The sequence below is a fragment of the Eptatretus burgeri genome, chromosome 17 (assembly GCF_056783735.1).
Source record: "Eptatretus burgeri isolate ZD-2024b chromosome 17, Ebu_testis_v1, whole genome shotgun sequence".
Taxonomy (NCBI): domain Eukaryota; kingdom Metazoa; phylum Chordata; class Myxini; order Myxiniformes; family Myxinidae; genus Eptatretus; species Eptatretus burgeri.
The window spans coordinates 46,272,864-46,292,305 of record NC_140977.1 but is presented as its reverse complement, the minus strand read 5'-3'; the positions used below and the strand labels follow the sequence as shown (position 1 = coordinate 46,292,305).

The window sequence follows — 19,442 nt, the reverse complement described above, 5'->3', positions numbered from 1 at the left end:
TTTTCCTGAGGAAACTCCACATGGGTTTCACCATCTTTCTTCCTGCACTGCCTGAACTTCTGCTTGTCTGCCTCTGGGACCAGTTCATAGGCTTTAAGAAATGCTCCTTTTTGCTCGTCACATGGTGAACACAGGTCAATAGGTAAAGCAGAGTTCATGTCTTGAGCTTTGCCTACGAAAACACTTTGCAACTAGAAGGGCACTCGGTAGAGCGCATAGCTCCGCCACATAATGCCTGATGCATGATAACATATCGGGCCCAATACATTTTTGAAATATCATGCTATAAAGTACAATGTCGTTTTTGGCCCAATCCCTCAATGGTGAAGATTCACTTTCAATATTAAATAATTCTCATATCCAGATCCGGATCCAGATCTTCCCCAAAATCGAATCAGTTTATCCTTATCACACACCCAACCTGTGCACAAAATTTCATCGGGATCCACCCACAACTTTATGAAATATTCTGCACACAGACAAACAAACAAACAGACAGACAGAAAACCTCCTTCACCATCGGTGGTGGAGGTAATAACAGTCAGAGATTCATGAGGCCAAACCAAGATATGTGCCACTTTTTCAAAGTGAAAGTTGTATTTATTTCCTTCTCTCTCATTATAGAGGGAACAAATCTCACATATCTGGAAATGTACCAAAATTTTGACATCAACTGAGAGAATAGGGAATATGTGGTTCTCTTTATAATCTGTAATTATAATTTCCTGAGTTTAAACTCTCCCTGAATCTCCAGTTCATTCATTCATCCTTTCTCTTCACCAAATCTGTCGTTCTTTGAGCTTGCATTCCATTTCATGTTCTTGGCTCTGCATCTCCAGTTCTTTTCGCCTTTCACTTTTCAGAATCTCCAGTTCTTTTAACTTCAGCTCCAATTTTCATAACTTAATAGTTTTAGACTTCTCATCTGTTAACAATTGGAATGCATATGCCTCCAAATGCTTCTCAACCAACTGGTATACCACCAGTGACAGAACCTCAGCTTTCTTGAGAGTTGGTCTAACCTCAATGTTTTTCAATATTTTGCCAATTGAAGGAGCTCTGATTTTTAATTTTTTTTAAAAACGAACCAAGTTGTTCCTCATCTTCTGGCTCAACAAACATCTTTACATCAAACACCATTATGAACGTTTATTAGCTTCACTTGGTTTTCTTCGAATTAATTTATCATTGTTGGCAATTTGGTTTCACATCCCAGATGAGTCCCCAATTTCTGTTAAGAGTTAACCTTGGGGCACTGCAGCGAGTGCACTGGAAACCTGGGGGGGGGGGTGTCATGGCAGAAAAAATATTTTTAAAAAGACAGTGATGTGCCATTAGTGTTGTTTTGGGGTGAAACTAACATAAGACAGGAGACAAGTCTGAAGACGACGAAGGTTCACGAGCGGTATTTGATGATGTAGATTGTTTCAGAAGTCAAGGATGAGACAATGTGATAATGTTTGACCAAGTTATAAAAATGATCAACATGATGTGGTACGAGTGACAGGTTATTAGCTGCAAAATGTCGAAAACCCGGTTTCGTTCAACAACTTCAAAAATTTGACCTTTGCATAACCTTTAAAAGTCACAAAACAATGTTGTGGACATTAAAATAAGGAAACAGGATATGTGCTATATTTTATTGGAGTTAGTTCATCGAAGAAGGTCGAAAACCTGGTTCGATTCCCACAACTTTGAAAATTTGACCTTTGTGACCTTCAAAGGTCAAAGGTCAAGGATTATGACCTTTGCTGCAAAACTTCCTCTGGAACATTCCAGGAACAATATAACGTCATATAGGCTTTATGGCATTTTGTACTCATCGGATTATCCATACTTTGATGAAATCAGCGTAAAAACAAACTTGAAGGGGGCGCCACGGGCAAGGTGTTCGAGACAGAGCAAAATGGTTTCAAGACTTTAGGTGGGGAATGACCTCAAGATTATGCATAAAAATATTGTCATCCTAGCTCTCAAAGTTTGGGCGGTCGTATGATTTTTATGTCAAAATTCGAAATTTTCTAGGTTCGTGACCTAGTGACCTTGAGACCTTGACCTTGGGAGGAAAATGAAAAATCGAGCTCTGTGGGGCTATGCAGGTGCCATTGGGCTAACCAAATACCGAAACCCCCGCCAGATTCGACAAACCCCTCGGAAAAGATGGATTTTTATGTCAAAATCGCAATTTTCTAAGTTTGTGACCTTGTGACCTTGAGACGAAAATGAAAAATCGAGCTCTGTGGGGCTATGCAGGTGACATTGGGCTAACCAAATACCGAAACCCCTGCCAGATTCGACAAACCCCCAAGGAGAAGATGCGAATTGAAATCGGCTACTCCCTAAAAACACAATTCGCAATTTTCTAAGTCCGTGACCTTGTGGCCTTGACCTTGGGACGAAAATGAAAAATCGAGCTCCGTGGGGTTATGCAGGTGGCATTGGGCTAACCAAATACCGAAACCCCTGTCAGATTCGACAAACCTCTCGGAGAAGAAAAAAAATTTGTCAAAATTCGCAATTTTCTAAGTTCGTGACCTTGTGACCTTGACCTTGGGACGAAAATGAAAAATCGAGCTCCGTGGGGCTATGCAAGTGCCATTGGGCTAACCAAATACCGAAACCCCTGTCAGATTCGACAAACCCCCCAAGGAGAAGATGCAAATTGAAATCGGCTACCCCCGAAAAACACGTTCTTTGGGCGTGGCTCCACCCATAATGGGCGCACCACGCCCATTTTCAGGAAAACACAACTCGATCATGATATAAACCTCCCACCAAAATTTTGTCAGGATCGGATCAAAACCCACGTAGCTATGCTCGGGACAGACAGACAGACATACAGACAGACAGACATACATACAGACAGACAGACACACAACAATAACGAATATAGTGGTCACTTATTTTTTTGTAAAAATATTTTTTCGTGAACCAATAGATGGGCAATGTTATAAGAAATATTTAATGTCCCTCATGTCTACCTTAAGCGCAATAATATTAATGAAATGTATCGACAAATGACTTTCATAATAATCCCCAAATTAAACAAGTACGAACATCACATATAGCAATGAAGCTATATGAAAACTCATGACTCTTGATGTGGCAACTTAGATCAAGCAGTTCGCACATTAAACACAGTGGGTCATAAATGGGTGAAGGTTGGTGATAAACCCCATTGGAATGTTCAAAGTCCAGAGGGTGCGCACAAATTGTGAAACTGAAGCAGACAGTCATGTTTTACAAGTCCTCCGAAAGGTGAATCCCCAAATCACTGAAACGTATAGGAGAATCGGATTCTACCCAAACAGGTGCATCACAGATGATGAAGACAGGAACTTCAAGATGAAAAGGATGACTTGTTTGAAGGATGGGAGAGGTTTGAGGGATGAATAAGCTCCAAGAGTACAGACCAGTCAACACGCTGAGTGCTTTCTCGAAATGGTGTGTGAATCCCCAAAACGGTGCCAATGAGGTAATACAAGCAGCAGCTATTATATAATTTCCAAGAAAACAAGAAGTGTAATGTTCGACAGGCAGGTCCAACGAATAGTTGAGGGAGTTCAGCGGAGAGGAATACATCAAATGATAGACATAAGAAGAGAAGTTGAATCCCCGCAGACTAGGGCACAGTGGATTAAAGTTGATCCGTCGTGATAAAGGGATCGTTGAATCATTAAACCTTAAGAGGTTTGCATACAGAAGACCCTTTGTCCTTCACTGTGCATTTAAGTTTTATGATGATGTGCACTCCTCAAATCAGAGTGCGACAGCTCAAGAGAAGTCCAAACATCTGTTTCCTCCTTTGGCTTATTTTTTTGTTCCCCAATGCGGATGCCTCACTTCTCATGTTGTTATTGTTGTTGTTGCTACTCAACAGGAAACTTAACAGCAAATGTAACCATTCTCCAAACCCAATTAAATGAATATAGTGGTCCTTAACACAAGATACAGAGCACGTGTGTGGGTGAGAAGCTAGTCCTCCCTGTTCACTTCGGTGAATATAATCAGTTGTAACTGATGAAGATTTTAAAAGTTATAAAATTTCTTGGGAAATACATTTTATGTGACATTTAATATCTCCACAAAATATTTATTCATGTTCTTTTCCTCCTTGCACCGTTATGTAAACATGGTTGGCGAGGCAGTAAGTGTCTTTGGTAAGGCTGCCCTCGGTTGCAACCTTGTTGTGTCGCCACTCTGATGCAGGATACTCGAATGAAAGTGCAGGAATTTGTAATTTGTTCATGGTGCCGGCAATAGCTCATTGACTTCCTGCAGGACAATGTGGGATCTTTAACATCCACCAAGTAATGCTAGCAAACAGGGCACCCAATTCAACATCCACCCGAGGTGTGGAGCAAACATTGAAGAATTGACTTGCATGCAAAATACTGCGGTGACAGTTTATAGCTCGCTTGAGAATTGAACCCATGCTAGACAGCTCTGAGGCAAGTCTGCATAAGACCAACTGCTCTTGTATGACAATAAGATTTGTCACTTCTTATTTTCTCCCCCCTCTATTGTTGCTCTACTTTTCAGCCCTCATACCCACCTAAACCCTGTGAAGTTGAGTCTTTCTCACAAATGGAACACTTGATGAGATTTTCACCAATGTGAATCATTTCATGTTTCTTTAAAAAAAAAATACTTCCACGTGAAGGCTTTGTTGCAAAAAAAAAGTATTTGAGTAGCTTTTCTCCCCTATGAATCATTACCTCCACCAACGAAGGTGGAACGAAGTTATGTTTTCTTCCCTGTCTGTCTGTTTGTAGGATATTTCAAAAAGTAGTGGATGGATTTGGATGAAACTTGGTGAACACGTTGGGTGTGTGACAAGGAAGAATTGTTTCAATGTTGGTGAAGATCTGAATCCGGATCTGCTAATGTTTTTTGAAAGTGATTCTTCACCATTGAGAGGTGGGGCGAAACTGTTATATAGCACGATATCTCAAAAAGTTGTGAATGGATTTGGATGAAACTTGGACAGGTTTGGTGTGTGACAAGAACGAATTGATTCGATTTTTGTGAATATCTGAATCTGGATCTGGATATGTGCATTGTTTAATTTTAAAAGTCATTCTTTACCAATGAGAGATAGGGCCAAAAATTATGTAGACATGGGATGATATTTCAAAAATGTATTGGGCCCGATATATTGGCGTGGATCAGACATTGCATGGTGGAGGTATGCGCTCTACCGAGTACCGTTATAGTTTCATGTTTTTCATGTCAAGCGTCTCTTACAATGAGAACAGATATGTGCCTTTCCATCCTCAAGAATATTTTCAAGCGTCTTCAAATGTGCTGATGTTTTGAAGTTCTTGTGGAAGAAATAAAATTGATTATATTCATGTATTCTCAATTTTGCGACTATTGTTTTTCACAGTCTAGAATAAGGTGTTACTTTTGCACTGGAATCAAATTGACTGTCAGTAAAATATCTTTTTGCAGTCTTTTGATCGCCATAGTGATGTAGTTAATATACAAGCAAGATAAAATGGTATCTAACTAAATCTCCTTGAGATATAAATCTCCCAATCTCCTTGAGATGCCAATCAACCTGTCTGTGCCTGTTTGTGGTGAGGATGTTGAGGTCGTGGAGCGATTCACTTACCTTGGCAGTGATATTCATGTCTCTGCTGGCTGTGAGTCAGAGGTCAATAGACGTCTGGGTCGGGCCTGGGGAGTCATGAATTCACTGGATCATGGGGTGTGGCGCTGCCGGTACCTGTTTAGGATGACGAAAGTCCGAGTCTTCAGGTCCTTGGTGCTTCCAGTCTTGCTCTATGGATGCGAGACTTGGACTCTGACCAAGGATCTGAGACGGAGACTTAATACCTTTGGTACCAGGTCTCTTCGGAGAATCCTTTGTTATCGCTGGTCGGACTTTGTGTCCAACGAGCGGTTGCTGGGAGAGACTCAAATGAGATTTGTTGCCTGCATAGTCCGTGAGCGTTAGCTGCGGCTGTATGGATGTGGCTCGTTTTCCTGACACTGATCCTGCTCACTAGATTCTCTCAGCGAGGGAGTCTCGTGAGTGGAGGAGGCCAATGGGCCGACCACGTGCCTCGTGGTTGCAGCAGGTTGATTGGCATCTCAAGGAGATTGGGATGGGCCAGGCATCTGCCTGGGGGATGGCCAGACGGAGGCCCCTGGAGTACCGGCGGAAAGTGGACGCAGCAATGCGCTGCTCTGACGCATGCTCCCATATCTGACCTGACCTTACTAAATTTTATGTGCTTTATCTCATTGTAATATATATCCAAATTAGTATTTCCAATGTTTAAATGGAACTGCTCTGCTGCTCAAGAGAAGGACGCTTTGCTGCTGGCGCCTATTGCCTGATGGTAATTAAATAACTCCCGAAAGGCGATTGCAATAGATGCCTTGTTGTCCAAGGACAATTATATGGCATCATAAAACGGAATGTCGTATTTTGAGAATCTGGTTCCTCAATGGTGAACGGAAGGTATGAACAAAATAAGAGGCTTGTGTCTCCATTCACTTGGCCTCTTCATATTTTGTCTTAGCTTTGTTGTCACCCTCTTCTTCTCACGGCCGGCCTCGTATTCCCAAACTGCAATCATGATCTGAACGTGTCTATCACCCCTTCCCTCCCAAAGTGGCCATGTTTGTAATTCCCTTTCTCATGCTTGCCGGCTCCCCCCTCCATTCACCTTTGCCAGATGTTTAGCTCTCCCATGTCTTTTGCTGTCCAGATTAGTATAAAAACAATTTCTCTGTGCATTTTGAGCAGAAACAGGATCGTGTTTGTTATTGCTTGTCTTAGTATCCTTTTTCCTATGCGCATGTTGGTTGTTATTTGTATTTGACGTGTGCTGTTAATAAATGTTTTCAAACTCCAAAAGAGAAGAACTGAGTTTCTTCCACAGTTTATTCACAAACAGAACATTTGTGTGGCTTTTCTTCACTATGAATCAAAGTATGTCTTTTTATGTCACATAAGGATATGAAGGATTGTTTTTTTTTCAAAGAGAACATTTTTGTGGCTTTTCCCCACTATGTTTTTTCTCATGCTTCTTTAGGTGGCATGGGAATGAAAATGATTTTTGACAAACAGAACATTTGTGTGGCTTTTCTCCCCTGTGATCCTTCTCGTGTTTCTTGAGGTGGGATGGTAATACAAACGATTTTTCACAAACAGAACATTTGTGTGCCTTGTCCCTCCTGTGAAAGAAACTATGTCTCTTTAATTCGGAAGAGTAGACAAAAGATTTCTCACAAACAGAACATTTGTGTGGCTTTTCCCCACTGTGAATGAAATCATGTCTTTTTAGTTTTGATCTGCAAATGAAGGATTTTTGACAAACAGAACATTTGTATGGCTTTTCACCCCTGTGAATCATTTCATGCTTCCTTAAATGGGATGGGGACATGAAATATTTTTCACAAATGCAACATTTGTGCAGCTTTTCCACCCTGTGAATGAAATGATGGGTCTTTAGTTCTGATCTACATTCAAAGGATTTTTGACAAACAGAACATGTGTGTGACTTTTTTCCCATGTGATGAACGAAATCATGCCTCTTTAGTTCGGATTGGAATATGAAGGATTTTTGACAAACAGAACATTTGTGCGGCTTTTCTCCACTGTGAATCAAATAATGTCTCTTTAGATCGTTTGAGGATGTGAAGGATTTTTGACAAACAGAACATTTGTGTGGCTTTTCTCCCCAGTGAATCATCTCGTGTTTCTTAAGGTGGGATGGGAATACAAACGATTTTTCACACATCGAACATTTGTGTGGCTTTTCCCCACTGTGAACGAAATCATGTCTCTTGAGTTCGGATGGTGTCATGAAGGATTTCTTACAAACAGAGCATTTGTGTGGCTTTTCTCCCCAGTGATTCACGTCGTGTATCTTGAGCTGGCATGGTGATGAAAATGATTTTTCACAAATAGAACATGTGTATGGCTTTTCTCCACTGTGGTTAATCTCGTGTTTCTTGAGGTGGGATGGGAATATAAAGGATTTTTCACAAACAGAACATTTGTGTGGTTTTTCCCCACTGTGAATGAAACCATGTCTCTTTAGTTCAGATGAGTAGATGAAGGATTTTTCACAAACAGAACATTTGTGCAGTTTTTCCCCACCGTGAATGAAATCGTGTCTCTTTAGTTCGTATGAGTGGATAAAAGATTTTTGACAAACAGAACATTTGTGTGGTTTTTCCCCACTGTGAATCAAATAATGTCTCTTTAGTTCATACGAGTGGATAAAAGATTTTTGACAAACAGAGCATTTGTGTGGTTTTTCTCCCCTGTGAATGTAATCATGTCTCTTTAGTTCAGAGAAGGATTTAAAGGATTCTTGACAAACAGAACATTTGTGCAGCTTTTCTCCTCTGTGAATGAATTCATGTCTGCTTAAATTGGATGAGGACATGAAGGATTTTTGACAAAGAGAACATTTGTGTGGCTTGTCTGCCATGTGAGTCAACCCATGTTTCTTTAATTGTGATGGGTCCAAAAAAGATTTTTGACAAACAGAACATTTGTGTGGCATTTCTGTCACATGAATCATTTCATGTATCCTCAATGCAAATGAATTCGTGAGTGCTTTACCACAAACGGTACACTTGTGTGATTTTTCACCTGTGTGACTCATCTCATGTATGCTTTGCCGAGTTGAAGTTTGAAATCCTCGTTTACAGAAAGAACATCTGTGTGGTTTATTTCCAATGTGAATCATCTCATGTAGCTTTAGATAAGAAGAAGTTGTGAAGGATTTTTCACAAAGAAAACACTTGTAGAGCTTTTCATCACTTTGAGTGGTCTCAGGCATATTTAAAGCAGATGCAGAACTTGTGAAGGCATTTTCAAACACAGCACCTTGCTGTGCATTCTCAACAATGTGATTAATTTCACATTTATTCAAAGCAAATGAGGTTCTCCTTCCCTTATCCATGTTTCTTTTCAATATCGCGTTGTGTGAAAACAACCGAGCCAGACTGGTTTTCAAGTTTACAGGATGCTCCACAGAGGTCTCTGCAACAAAAAAATAAAAAGAAGTCAAAAACAAAAAAAATCCTGTCTTTTTACAGTACACTTTTAGTAGATTTGTCTTACAGAAAAAGTAGAATGCATTACCTTCATTATGAATGCATGTAACTGAATAAAGCTATTCTCCAGCCGATTCCGTAAAATAAAACAAATCGTTATCCTTGAGTAGAAGAAACAACAAAAGATTGCTTGTTTTTATGTAATCAAAATCCTCACATAAGTATTTTATTTAATCCCCGGAAAACACACCAATGAGAAGAATAAACCAATGTCACCCGCAGGGTGACCTGTATCTTGCCAAAAGGTGACCACGTGTGACTTCTTTAAGATCACACTGAGGTGAACAGAGCTGCTATCCACCAGGAGCGACTCCTTGAGGAATATCTGCCTACGAGAGATTCCGATGAGAATCGTTCTACAGAGTAACCATGAAAAATATGCGTTTGCCTCATAACGTCACCAAATGACGTCATAATGTCTCAAGCTTGACATATCTAGAAAGCACTCATCGAGGTGTTCAATTTGAGGTACTACACGATGTGGTTCCTAAAACTTGAAAATTTGACCTTGGGGTCAAATATGTTTGACCTGAGGCGCTAACCATGAAGGTCAAGGCAAATCGCCACCAAAAATTAATCAGCTGAGCGCCAGACCATGAACTATATTCCCATGAAGTTTGAAGACGATCCGATCAAAATTACTCAAAAAATAAGGGTTTCGTCGACTCCCCTGATTTGCGACAAAGTGACCTTGACCTTTGACCTTGACCTTCAAAATTTTGTGCACTGAAAGGGACCTCTATAGGCCTCTGATATGCGAAGTTACAAAAATTTCCAATGATAACTGTGCTCTGCACAATTTTTTATACGTGATTACAGACAAACAAACAAACAAACAAACAAACAAAAAAACATACAAGCTGACTAACATATCTTGCAAAAACTTCGTTTTGGCAAGATAATAAATGAAAAGGTTCATTGTAAACCTGCTCTGCCACCATCACACAAAAAGACCAATATGAAAGTAGAGGAATGTCCAGGTCTGGCTGAAAAACACATCTGAGATACCTCAGAACACAGATTAGTTGCAGCCCACACCCTTTCCTTTGTGAAATTATCAAGGGGCGAGTGACATGCCGAGGCAAACATGGTACAGATTTTATTATCTGGCTGAGCAAACAGTGTCCTGCGTTGCCGGACTTTGAGGATCGTTACCACGTCAATCTCTTTCTCAATCAGATTTCTCAGAGCAACCAGGTGAAACTGTCGTGAGCAAGCAGGATGAGTCGAGGCCAAGTTAAGTTCAACAATTGTACTTGTGATGCAAAAGAAAGGACGTATTTACAGAGAGCGATCACAATGGCATCTAGAATGGCATTCGTCGAGTGCATACCACCACCAGGCTGAACTTTTTATGTTTTGTATCCCACTGAATGGCTGGATTTGGATCTGGACCTGAACCAAAATATAAGCGGCTTGTTCTTATCACCGAACCAGCTCATCTACCTAGTTCTGTCATAACTCATCCACAACTTTTTGAAATATCGTGCTATATATATATTGTTTTTTTTTTTTTTTTTTTTTTTTTTTTTTGTATACCTTGGTCGAGGCTCGTATGAGAGCTAACACACAACTCACAGCAAGGAGGCATGAGACAAGAGGGGCGGGAGTGGAAGGGACAAAACATTGGGGAACAGACACAGGTGAACTGTGGAAGGGAGAGGGATGGGGATGGGACGGGGAACATGGCGAGGGGAAGATGGACATTAAAGGGACTTTCAGGAAGGAAAGCAGGAGAATTGAAGGAAGTGGGCTTGGGTGGATTATCGGGGGTAGAAAAGATCGAGGATTTGGATGGGGGAAGATAAGAGGTGGTGGTGAACAGCTGTTTTGAAAGCCTGGAGGGAAGAATGGGAAAGAATAGAGTGAGGAAGCTTATTCCAAAGGCGGGAAAAAGAGGAATGAAAGAGTGAAGATGAGCAGTGATTCGTGATTTTGGTAGTTTTACCAGAAGGGGGTTGTTGGCGGACCTTGAGCGCCCTGTGGAAATGTGGTTGGGACAAATCACAGAGAGAGCAGGGGGGCAAGGCTGGAGAGGAGTCGGTAGAAGACAGAAAGACCACCGACCAACCTGCGGTGATTGAGTGAGAGGCCCAAAGACTCAGCTTCATTGCGGGAGATGCCAATGATCTTAAAAGCCCTGGTTTCGACAGCGTGAAGTCGAGAAAGGTGGGAGGCAGGAGCACCAGCCCAGAGGGGAGAGCAGTACTCCATCAGGCTACGGACAAAAGCTTTGTAAGTGGTCAGGAGCTCAAGAGGGCCGAGGAAGGACTTTGCACGACGGAGGATTCCCAGTCGGCGACTGGCTTTTGAGGCAAGGTTGGAAATGTGACTTTCCCAGGAAAGGTCATGGCAGATAGTGAGACCCAGAAGCTTGAAAGAAAAGACTTCTTCCAGAGGATTGTTGAGAAAGTGGATGGGGGGTTTTGTAAACGGTCCTTTCGAAGAGACATAGTGAGAGTGTGAGATTTGTCTGGATTGAAAGACATGTTCCACGTGTTGGACCAGTTTGTGATTTTATCCAGATCTGCAGTGAGCGAAGAAGCTGCTGCTTGCCGGTCTGAGGGATGACAGATGGTACGGCAGAGGGTGGAGTCATCGGCAAAGAGAAATAGAGGATTTTCCAGAGAGTCCGAGAGATCATTGATGAAAACCAGAAAAAGAACAGGGCCCAGAACGCTACCTTGAGGAACTCCAGCCTGCACAGGAAGAGGGGATGAAAGAACTCCATTTAGGGCCACACGTTGACTGCGACAGGAGAGGAAGTCTGCGAGCCATGAGTGGAGATGGCCTTGAATACCATGGGAAGAGAGTTTGGTGAGTAGGGCAGGGTGCCAGACTGTGTCAAAAGCACGTGATATGTCCAGGGATACGGCACGGATTTCCTGTCTGGCATTGAGGACCTCCATCCATTGATGGGAGAGCAGTAGCAGCATATCCAGGGTAGAGTGACCTGGTCTGAAACCAAATTGATGATTGGAAATCAAGCCATTGGAGAAGAGGAAGGATTTCATGTCTGAAGCGATGATGGATTCCATAACCTTGCTGATGATTGGGAGAAGGCTGATTGGTCTATAGTTACAGGGATCTGTTTTTGCACCTTTTTATGCAGGGCAGTGATGTTAGCAGATTTCCAAGCAGATGGCAGATGACCTTGGGAAAATGAGAGGGTGAATAGAACAGAGAGAGGGTGAGCAAGAGCAGAAGAGCAGGCTTTGAGGACACGTGGGCTGATGCCGTCTGGACCGGTTGCAGAATCTGACTCGAGGTTTGAAAGCAAGCTCTCCACCTTGTCAGGAGAAAAGGATACAGAGTCCAGGGACAGTTGGGTGCGACTGGGTAAAGTGGGTAGAGATAGTGATGGGTTTGGGACACAAGATTTAGCTGCAAACACCGAGTTTAGACATTCAGCTTTATCACGTGTGGAATCAGCAGTGCGGCCATTTGAGGTAAGGGAGGGGATGGAGGGGGAACATACACCAGAAACAGATTTGATTAAACGCCACCAGGATTTTGAGGAGGGAGAGAGGTTTGAGAGTTCAGACTTGAGATGAGAAAGATGTTGTTTTCTGGCTCTCCTGAGGGTAGCTACACACTTGTTCCGAGCTTTGTGGAAAGAACTGAGATTGCCCTCAGTTGGGTTTGCTTTCCATGAGGCAAAGGCAAGTTGTTTCAGGACAACTGCCTCGCCACAAGCTTCAGTAAACCAAGGGCGGGAGGAAGGGTAAGACAACTGAACACGAGAGGGGATAAATCTGTGCATGAGGGAGAGCAAGTTTCTTTGAAAGAATTCCCAGGATGAGTTGATGTTTGAGAAAGTAGTGATAGGAGACCAGTCTGTAAGTTTGATGGCTGCTCGGAGACCCTGCCAGTCGGCTTGAGTGAAATGCCAGACTCGACGGCGGTGAGGTGGTTCTCTGATAACAGCCAGAGAGATGTCCACTTTAACAAGGACGTGGTCAGAAGAACCAATTGGAGCGAAGGAAGAGCAGCAGATATTGTCAGGGAAATTTGTCAAAATCAGATCCAGAAGAGATGGAGTACCATTGGTTGAGATCCGGGTCGGGAAGTTGACCGATTGAGTCAGTCCCAATGAGTCACAGAAAGCTTTTGCTGATGTCCCATGGCAGGTGAGAGAGGTACCCACACCTAGCCAACTGGCGTGATGACAATTGAAGTCGCCACATAAGAGGAAGAGAGAGTTTGGATGAGAAGATAGAAGATGGTCCATGTTTTCGGAGAGTGAGGTGTAGATGGAGTCATCACTGTTCGGTGGACGGTACAGTACACATATAAACATGAGGTGGGAGTGGAGGGGAAGCCGAAGCCAGAGGTATTCCTGGGGGTGTGGGGGAGTGAGAGCAGTGCAGGGAGAGTGAGGAATAGAGTCTTTGATGAAGAGAGCAACACCTCCACCAGGACGAGGCTCAGGTCTGTCATACCGTAAGAGGGAGTAACCAGGGAGAGATACTTGGGAGTCAGACACGTCTTGGGAGAGGAAAGTTTCTGTTAGGCAGATAATGTCTGGTTTGTCAGTGGCAACCTGCATGGAAAGATCTGAAAGGTTTGAGCGAAGGCCCCGGATATTTGAGGTCCACACTTTTAATGAAGAGGTAGGGGAGGAGGCTTTGGGTGCAGGAGGTGGAGGGGCGGGGGAGGGTAGGACGAGGGACGAGGGGGAGGTAAGGAGGGTTGCTGAAGGAGTGTGGGGTATTGCAGAATAGCGAGGGGAGGGGGCCGAATGAGGAGGAGAAAAGGCTCTGTGGTGCTGGGAGAGAGGGGGACAAGAGACAAGGAAGATGGCAGTTGAGTATTTGAGGAGGTGTAGTGAAGAGATGGAGGTGAGAGGGCAGTGGAGGGAGGCAGGTTGGTGGATGAGAGGGGGGCAACTTAGAGAAGGAAGAGTGAGGGGGATGAAAGGTGGGAGAAAGGTGAGGGGGAATTTTTGAAAGAGGTGAGAGGGAGGCTTGGAGGGAGAAGAGTGGGATGGTTGCTTTGAGAGTGAGAGTGAGGGGTGAGGGGGTGAGTTGGCACTGAAGTTGGAAAAAAGAATGGTTGATGGAAAGCGAGCATCCATGGCAAACTGTGGTTTTTAAAAGTTTTAGGTCAGAGATGCGATTTAACACAATTCTTGATGGATGCAATGAAGGCGAATTCAGAGCATGGAGAGAAGAAGCGCTGTAATAGTTGGATTTTTTAGGCAAGGAATGAAGGAGAGGTCGAAATGAAAGCAGTCTGTTGAAATAGCAGAAGAGTAGTGCATTGTGAAACAGTAAAGAGTACCACATGTGTGAGAGAGGAAGATGAAGCATCATAAGATCGTTTTTGTTGTTAATATTAATGTATGAGAGAGTTCAACAGATTAGGTCATGGAAATGTAAAAAAAAAAAAAGAAATCGAGGAAGACGAGGAGGAAGTTAAGAGGAAGAAGAAGTAGCAGAATCGGGAGAAGGTGAGCGTGTTGTTGTTGTTGTTGTTGTTGTTGGGTATATATATATATTTTTTTTTTTTTTTTTTTTTTTGAGATAAGAAAGAGATTAGTTGGGAGAATGGGGGATGTTTGGAAAGTGGGGAGGATGAAAATTGAAGGTAATGGGGAGGATAGAAATTGAAGGTAATGGGGAGAAAAAACAAACAAACAAAAAAAAAACGATCGAACACCAAGTGGAACCGGTAGGCCTCAAGCCTAGGACTAGGCCTCAAACACCAGGTAAGAACGTCGACATAAATACTCACAAAATAGCACGATTTTTGAAACAAAACCGAACTAGGAACACACATTAACATGTAGGTGAGAAAATTAAACAGTTAAAACGGGACAAATAACAACCGGAACTTAACTTTGAGAATGTCAGCAGGGAGCCCCGAAGGAGACCTCTTGCCGCTCAAAACCGGAACCGGAAAGGAGATGTTTTTTGTTGCATTGCATTTGTTTTTGGCAACATCTCTCAATAGTGAAGAATCATTTCAAAAATTAAAACCTTATCGTATCCGGATTCAGATCTTCACCAACACTAAATAAATTCATCCTTGTCACGCACCCACCTGTCCACCAAGTTTTATCCGAATCCATCCATAACTTTTGAGATATCATGCTTCATGTACTTTGTAGCCCCATCACTCAATGGTGAAGAATCACTGAAAAGATTCTCTTATCCCGATCCGGATTTTCACCAAAATCAAATTAATTCGTCCGGGTCACGTACCCAACCTGTCCACCAAATTTTTTCCGAATCCGTCCACAATATGTTGAGATATCCTGCTCACACACAAACAGATAAACAGGGTGAAAACATAACCTCCATCCCCCTTCGATGGTAGAGGTAACAAAACTATACCCCAGTCTTACCCACTACCAAATACATGCCCCACAGAATAAATTATCAATGGCAACAAGTCCTAACTTATCTTTACCTTCAGGCCTCAGCCAAACACGATTACAGACTGGGGATTCATAGCAAAGACAGCAGGGTTCGCTTGGCTCAATCCTGTGATATTGTTTGGCAGAGTAATGGCGGCAATGTTCGGCCCCACGATCGAGCTCTGAAGGCAGCAAGGAGCAGATGGGATACATCCCGATGGGAGGTGTGTGACACTCGCAGGGAAAGGTTGGCTTGGCTCCTTTCGTAGCTTGGAGCGCAGCCTGTTTTGCTGAGTGCACAAAGTTCTCTTTGGTGTCTCTTTTATCCCTTGCTTTTTATAACCTATGGCCCCCCACCTCAAACTGTGATGCACTTCACCCTTCCTCGTTTGCCAGCTATTGGTCTGAGACCCGACCATGGGGGTAGTAGAGGGAAGACGGACTAACTCCTGTACCAAGTTGAGTAGCTGTTCCTTTTGGTATTCGGGTCTATCGACCTCCTTTTCCCATCTAAACTTGAGGCTTATGGCCGAGTTAACGTGTTTCTAAGCCCATTTAACAGTCAAAGGTAAGAACATGAAATAAATATGAAATGGGATGCAATATAATTTTAGACGCATACTGGGGTGGGTTTCACATTTCTTGCTTCACGAATTAGCGATGCATATCGACCATAACATTACTTTACTTTTACTCTCTAAACACTCAATATGGTACTAACTACATCAAGGAAACAAGACAAAGGAGGAGGCCATTTGGCCCATCCTGCCTGAGCCACACCAACACTACACCAAATACAGTGGCCTGCAAAAAATATTCACCTCCTACCAATAAGGTTACATTTATATGAATTACAAGTTTTGCAGAAACAATAAATTAATTGACTCATCAATATATCAAAAATACCCTTTATAGCCAAATCACTTGTTCACCGTCGTGTACAAATATCAGCTTCTGAGCTCAAAAGGTGCCCGAGATATTGCCCAGATGAGAAAGAAAAGAAATAAGGAATTAATAAATCTATAATAATTAATTAATCAATCAATTATTCAAAATATAAAATATATGTTTTTTCCAAAGCACATCTTCAATTTTGTCCCCAAATTTCAGCTTCCTAGCTCAAAGGATGGCTGAGATATCACCCGGACAAACAAACAAACAAACAAACAAAGAAGAAGACCTCGTGCGGAGCACAATACTTGCAAAAATCCACCCCTTCTCTTAAGGTTGCTATGGATACATCAAATTGTCCATTTCATTAAGACTAAAATTGACAATCTTAATCAAAGCTCAGGTCAATTGGGTGAAAATTGATTATTTTTCAGACTTAAATGGATTTTAGAAGTTTGATCTTGAGTTGACCTTTGACCTTTTGATCTCAAAAATAGTTGGTTTCCCAAATCAGTGACGCAATTTGCAAATCCTGTTCAACTTTCAAGTCAATCAGACGAAAAATGACGATTTTAGAAATTTTACCTCAAGATGACCTTTGACCTTTCACCTCAAAATTAATGAGCTTCTCAGTTGAGACTACCACAAAAACTTGGTAAAGTTTAATGAAGATCGGTTTTGAAATGTGATCTGTAGGCGAGTGACAGAGACAGAATAACAAAATGGAATGACCAATATACTTGAAAAATCTTCAATTTTGCAAGTAACAAGAAAACAAATGGAGTGAAAACTGAGTTCTCCCTTCCATCGGTGCCCGGCGATGATGTCATGCATCGCCTGGGTATGGCATTGTGAAGGAGCAGTGTACAATAAGCCAATGTAGAACCAGAGTTGGTGTCAAAGCCACCCAATGCTCGCCTGTTTATACATTTATGGTTTTTAAAAGACTCGTCTAATAATTAATATTTTTTATAAAGCATTGCAGTGAAGTCTGATCCAAATAATTTAAAAGCAATATATTGTTGCGAATTCGCGCCCGCCGGCGTGCGAGCGGCCAGTAACTCGAATCGCGGCACGTCGCCCACCGGACGGACAATCCCGTCATGACCCTCTCGGACTAACGCCGGGAACTAGTCACGGGTGGGCCTTTCGGCCTCACCACGATCGTGCCAATCGCCCCCCCCCCCCCGCGTGGGATAGGGTTGGTCGCCAAATTCGACCTACCTAAGTACCCACACGGAGGGTAGACCAGGCGATCGCACCTCGCCGCAGGTCGACTCCGGACACGGGCCACTGAAGCAACCCGTTCCGTACTATCGGGATAACCGAGCGGTGTTATATCGTCGACCTCGACGGTTCCGATTAATTATCGGGCGTATTAAGCCCACTACCAACCCTTTACGTGAAGTAAGATGGAGATTCCGTCTCTTCCCTTGTTATCTCCCTCGTGCACGTCTCCGTCACCCCAATTAGTTTTTCCCTCTCGGTTACCGTCACCTTTTCCGTCACGACCCTCGCCCAACACGTCCCCCAAATTATTTTTTTCTTACCCGCCTCCACCGCAGGCCCGACAGCCGTTGCACTCCCTCCCAGCTCGTTCGCTCCCACACGTGGCGTCGCCATTTTGAGCTCCCCGGTTACTGCCTTCATGCCCGCCTGCAGGCTTCGGCCCATGTTCCGCGTCTCACCCCGCAGCCCTTTCATTTCTTCCTTCATTTTGAGTGCGTTTGTTTCCATCTTTTCGTTCATGCCTTTTATTTCGTTTATCATTTCTTTTGTGTTTGTATCCATCTTCGCTGTCATTGCCGCCAGCATGGCGCATAGCTGGGCCATGTCGGGTGCGCTTGGGTGAGCCGATTCGGCAAGGATCGGGGGGTTTTGGTGGAGAGGGGGAGGGGAGGTGTCATACACCGCGGCCGCCGCCGCACCTATTTCGGGCTCTGGGTTCAGTTGGGCGAGTTCGTGTTCCTGCACAACCAACATTTCCTGCACGGGGATTTCATCCTGGACCATGGATCCTACATTACTACACATATACATTTCTAATACCCCCGGCTCCCGCTCCCCTTGAGACGCCATCTTATTTCTCGTAAAGGGTAAATTTAAATCGCTCGTAATTTGGAGGGAATCGGGGTCGCTTCTCTCACCCCTGGACCGATTCCCGTGAATTTAGTTGGAGACAGGAGAGCCCGTTGTCACGTTCTCCGACACCAGTGTCGTGAGGAGGGGGATGAGTTTGTATCTCACGACCTGACACCAGTGTTGCGGATTCGCGCCCGCCGGCGTGCGAACGGCCACGTAACTCGAATCGCGGCACGTCGCCCACCGGATGGACAATCCCGTCGTGACCCTCTCGGACTAACGCCGGGAACTAGTCACGGGTGGGCCTTTCGGCCTCACCACGATCGTGCCAATCGCCCCCCCGCGTGGGATAGGGTTGCTCGCCAAATTCGACCTACCTAAGTACCCACACGGAGGGTAGACCGGGCGATCGCACCTCGCCGCAGGTCGACTTCGGACACGGGCCACTTTAAGCGACCCGTTCCGTACTATCGGGATAACCGAGCGGTGTTATCGTCAACCTCGACGGTTCGATTAATTATTGGGCGTATTTAGCCCACGACCAACCCTTTACGTGAAGTAAGATGGAGATTCAATTAGAGAAAAGACGAAGCGAAACGGGAAAACAGTTCAACATAAAGCACATTTATTCCGCGGCACACGGAAAGCACACATATACAATTATACACCAAAAGCAAATGTAACAAAAGAAGAAACACCACAATAATGCACAAAAAGCAAATGTAAAAGAAGAAAAACACACTGCAGATCTACTACCGACTACCGAGCACACGGCAACACTTATACAGTTTTACTTCACAGACAGCGCCGACAACACATACTCAAAGCAAAAGAAAAAGGGACCACCCTCCACTATGAGGGGGCAGACGGGCCTGGGGCCGAGACCACGTCGAGCCTACCCGTCTGGTGATGAGCCGCAAAATGGCGGTGGCGCCCCGACTCCGCGGGCCTTGCGGACAGTGTCTGGAATGGGGTGGGAACAGGGCCCCCTTCTCACACTATCTCAGCGCGGGGGGAAACA

At 43.7% G+C, this 19,442-nt stretch overlaps 2 protein-coding genes across 2 annotated transcripts in view; both read right to left on the bottom strand.

The window, feature by feature from the left end:
* LOC147009968 (uncharacterized) overlaps positions 1 to 19,442 on the bottom strand; it is a 220,325-nt gene that overhangs the window by 126,039 nt on the left and 74,844 nt on the right. The window lies entirely within an intron of this gene.
* LOC147009969 (uncharacterized) lies at positions 6,881 to 18,672 on the bottom strand. The gene is given in 3 exon segments (XM_085863253.1): positions 6,881 to 6,984; positions 6,987 to 9,013; positions 15,502 to 18,672. Coding segments are annotated over 3 exon segments (2,274 nt in total). The 5' UTR covers positions 15,662 to 18,672; the 3' UTR covers positions 6,881 to 6,897.